This window comes from Pygocentrus nattereri, chromosome 9 (assembly GCF_015220715.1).
Source record: "Pygocentrus nattereri isolate fPygNat1 chromosome 9, fPygNat1.pri, whole genome shotgun sequence".
NCBI lineage: Eukaryota > Metazoa > Chordata > Actinopteri > Characiformes > Serrasalmidae > Pygocentrus > Pygocentrus nattereri.
In genome coordinates, this window is record NC_051219.1 from 2,124,634 (window position 1) to 2,129,633 (window position 5,000).

The 5,000-nt window shown below is 43.1% G+C and overlaps 1 protein-coding gene across 3 annotated transcripts in view; it reads left to right on the forward strand.

The window, feature by feature from the left end:
- Positions 1–5,000, forward strand: part of corin (corin, serine peptidase) — a 54,160-nt gene that overhangs the window by 45,952 nt on the left and 3,208 nt on the right. For all 3 annotated transcript variants that reach the window (XM_037540824.1, XM_037540826.1, XM_037540825.1), the window contains 3 exons: positions 221–270; positions 368–542; positions 3,384–3,655. In XM_037540824.1, the coding sequence (XP_037396721.1) occupies positions 221–270; positions 368–542; positions 3,384–3,655 (497 nt within the window). The remainder of the gene's footprint in view (positions 1–220; positions 271–367; positions 543–3,383; positions 3,656–5,000) is intronic.

The window sequence follows — 5,000 nt, forward strand, 5'->3', positions numbered from 1 at the left end:
AGAGAGAGAGAGAGAGAGCTGTGGGTGTGAATGTTTATGGCACGTTCTGATTTTTTCCAGCAGAATCAGCCGATGTCTGTTTTTTGTCTGACTTTTATTGAGCTTGTTTTGACCTCAGCTGCACTGAATGAACACTGGAACACGTGTCCAGCTGTTCTGGTGCTGTTCTCGTTTGTGGTCAGTTGCAGTGGTAAACGCCGTGTGGGTGTTGTTCCTCCAGGCACTCCTGTCACTCGCGCAAGAGGATCGCGCTCACGTGCAGCCGAGACGGTAGGAGCACTCGTGTGTGGGTCATATGCAGTGCTGTGTGAGTCAGCGTCCTGACGAGGTATGAAAACAAACCTTCATGTACCCGTGTGTGTGTTAGAGTGCGGCCGCAGGCCCGCGGCGCGGATGGTGAAGAGGATTCTGGGAGGCCGTACGAGTCGTCCCGGGCGATGGCCGTGGCAGTGTTCGTTACAGAGTGACCCCAGCGGTCACATCTGTGGGTGTGTGCTGATCGGGAGGAGGTGGGCTCTCACCGTGGCCCACTGCTTTGAGGGGTGAGGTCATAATCATTTACACCTGTCAGTTTTCCGCCCTCTTTATCCTGTTTATTCCCAGTAAACAGAGCAGGAGTTAAACCACAGAGCGGTTATTGTGGTGCTTTGCTGGGCAGCGGTGGCCGTCACACTGAAGGCTCTGCTGTCTCTCTAACGCCTGATTCACACATGCTGCCTCGGGATGCTGTGAGTGACGAGGCAGCGCCAGCGCTACAGCTCGAACGTGCCGGCCTGTCAAACATGCAGAGGAGCAGGGAGACGGTCCTGTTTCCAGACAGACAGATGGTCACATCAGTCACTCTGCTTACTAAAAACATCATATATTAAAGTACACGCTATATCTGTTCGTCCTCAACAGCATTCTGATTAGGAAGAAGGCTGGTAGGCCAACCTGGGAAATCTGTCGGCAGCAGACTGTTTAATCGGTATTTCATCAGGAGTGACTCCAAAAAGTTTTATACAGTCTTTTGTTTGATTTTCATTGATTTTCATGGCTTGTTTCATTGTATCTTGCTGCGGTGCAATGTGGCGTCTGAGACGTCCGGGAAAGCACTGACCACTTAACACAGGCGCCGAAATGAAGACCAAGACTTTCTGCGGCGCTCACGCTGCACAGTTAGCAGTATGTGTGAACCAGGTCTGGGACAATCTGTGTGTTCTTCACGTGATCAGTTGCTGGAGAATGACAGTCATAACTGTTTTACTGTTTCGTTTTATAGTGTTTATATATATGATTTAGTGATTGTTCTACTTTATTCCAGCTGTTTGTTAATTTGCAGTGCTTAATCCCGCTCCCGCCTGCAGTGGGCTGGTTTCCTGCCCACTCCTTTGTCCTCTACTTTAAACGGTCCATGTCACCGTTAAAACAACAATTTTCTAAAATAATGAGTTTAATGGAGAATGGTCAGATTTCCAAAATGTGCCTTTCACTCCATGCTGTGCAGACATGGAAGCTAAAGTGCCAGAACAGGCCGCTTTGAATTGACAGGTTCTGTGGTGATGACTTTTCAGAGGCTGGTGTGTTTTACCAACGTTCTCCTCTCAGAGTGCAATGAGTACGTAACCAGTGTCCTCACAAGGCGGATGTGCTTAGTCCCACAGTAACCATGTTCCTCCACAGTCTCTGTCTGAGTCAGAGGAAATGCAGAGAGAGAGAGATGACCGCAGAGAGAGAGAGAGAGAGATGACCGCAGAGAGAGAGAGAGAGAGATGACCGCAGAGAGAGAGATGACCGCAGAGAGAGAGAGATGACCGCAGAGAGAGAGATGACTGCAGAGAGAGAGAGAGAGAGAGAGAGATGACCGCAGAGAGAGATGACCGCAGAGAGAGAGAGATGACCGCAGAGAGAGAGATGACCGCAGAGAGAGAGAGAGAGAGATGACCGCAGAGAGAGAGAGAGAGAGAGATGACCGCAGAGAGAGAGAGAGAGAGAGATGACCGCAGAGAGAACGCTAGCCTAGCAAGTATGACTGCAGTAATGCCCACTCGTCTGTTCGTTTGTCCTACTGGCCACTCCAGCGTCCCTGGATGCAGATCCAGCAGTAACGTGAATAAGAGCTGGATGATACTATAAAAGCTGGACGGTGATGTTAGTGAGTGGACACAGCGGGTCGTACGGCGCCACCTGTATCTTTCCCCGCTTCACTCGCGCTGCTGTGTTTAGCTGTGTTTTATTATTTGGGTCGTTCTCCATCTGGACTGGGAATTCAGGCGGATACGTTTAATCCCTCTTTCATCCCAGAACGAAATAATCTTAATACGTCCGTTAACATCTCCTCTTATCACACACACAGAAAGGAGCTTAACTCCAGTCATGCTTTACTGTCACTGTATGAATGTGGTGCGACTCCAGTGACGGTGACTCCAGTGACGGTGACTCCAGTGACGGTGACTCCAGTGACGGGGACTCCAGTGACGGTGGCTCAATAGACATTCTGGTTAAAACAGAGGATTCTGTAAATCGGCTGACTCGTTGGCCGTCAGGTGACCTCGTGAACGATTTATAATTAGTAATAAAAATGATATTTCAGCTTTATTTTTACATTTTAATTATCCAGCCATTCACGCACAAAACACCAGTGACACATAACGTATATGAGCTGCCTGATAAACACATTATTAATTATTATATTATATAGGGAGCGAGTGTGACTCGCCTTCTCAGTCCTCGAGACGCTTCCTCTCCGATGAGCCTCGACCCAAAGAAGCAGTCTAATAAAGCTGAAAATACTGTGTTAACGTGTAAAATGAGTCCTGAAAACCTGTGACCAAAATCTCTGACAAATGAATTTTTAAATAAAATCCATATTTTTAAATGTAGTTTAACATTAATGATAAAAAGTAAACACCAATCTGTTTTATATAAACTCCAAAGTTATAAATGGCTTCTCAAGTGTTAAGTTGTTTTTGTGCTGAGCTGTTTTACAGATGCAGAGCGACTGTGAAGAAGGATAAAAAGTCAAATCAGAGAAATGATAAAAGTGTTGTTTAATCTTAGCTCCACTGTGTGAATGTACCTACTGACTTTTGGAGCTGGGCCTGATACTTTAAGCATCTTGAAACCTCTGTGACCTGGTTTCCCCTCCAAATGGATGGATTTCTGTCAAAAAGCCAATTTTATCGTCATACAGACGTTTAATGTTTTACACTGTGCCTCCTGGACCTCGAACCTACTAGTTAATCAATGGGTCAGCAAACATCTCAGGCTCAGTGTGGGGGGAAACTGTCACTGTGCTGCCCCCATGTGGATTCACTGCTTTACTACACAAGCACTGTCTTTTCAAAAGCATCTTAAGTGGCCGTTTTGGTGAAAAACCATACTGACGTTGTGTGTTTGTGTAGGCGTGAGAGTGCGGATGTGTGGAAGGTGGTCCTGGGCATTAATAACCTGGACCATCCATCTGAGCACATGCAGACGCGGCGCGTGGAGCGAGTGATCGTACACTCGCGTTACAATCGCGCCGTGGTGGACTATGACATCAGCATCATCCAGCTGGACGCCGAGGTGGAGGTCAGCAGCTATGTCCGCCCAGTCTGTCTGCCTCTGCCTGGACGTCTGCCCATGCCGGACACCTACTGCTACATCACCGGCTGGGGGCACATGGGCAACCGCAGTGAGTCTCACACTAACATGAGTACAAACACTAAAATGACACGTAACACTCCAAGACTAACTCTAATACTAACATTAACACTAACTCTAATACTAACATTAACACTAACTCTAATACTAACATTAACACTAACTCTAATACTAACATTAACACTAAAACTAATACTAACATTAACACTAACTCTAATACTAACATTAACACTAACTCTAGTACTAACTAACACTAACTCTAATACTAACATTAACACTAAAACTAATACTAACATTAACACTAACTCTAATACTAACATTAACACTAACTCTAATACTAACATTAACACTAACTCTAATACTAACATTAACACTAACTCTAATACTAACATTAACACTAACTCTAATACTAACATTAACACGAACTCTAATACTAACATTAACACGAACTCTAATACTAACATTAACACTAACACTAACTAATACTAACATTAACACTAACTCTAATACTAACATTAACACTAACTCTAATACTAACATTAACACTAACTCTAATACTAACATTAATACTAACTCTAATACTAACATTAACACTAACTCTAATACTAACATTAACACGAACTCTAATACTAACATTAACACTAAAACTAATACTAACATTAACACTAACTCTAATACTAACATTAACACTAACTCTAATACTAACATTAACACTAACTCTAGTACTAACACTAACTCTAATACTAACATTAACACTAACTCTAATACTAACTAACTCTAATACTAACTAACACTAACTCTATTACTAACATTAACACTAACACAAATACTAACATTAACACTAACTCTAATACTAACATTAACACTAACTCTAATACTAACTAACACTAACTCTAATACTAACTAACACTAACTCTAATACTAACTAACACTAACTCTAATACTAACATTAACACTAACTCTAGTACTAACATTAACACTAACTCTAATACTAACAGTAACACTAACTCTAGTACTAACATTAACACTAGACTCAAACACTGACGTTAACACTGACTCAAACACTGACGTTAACACTGACTCAAACACTGACGTTAACACTAACTCAAACACTGACGTTAACACTGACTCAAAAACACTGACGTTAACACTGACTCAAACACTGACGTTAACACTGACTCAAAAACACTGACGTTAACACTGACTCAAACACTGACGTTAACACTGACTCAAAAACACTGACATTAACACTGACTCAAACACACTGACGTTAACACTGACTCAAAAACACTGACGTTAACACTGACTCAAACACTGACGTTAACACTGACTCAAACAGTGACACTAACACTGACTCAAACACTGACGTTAACACT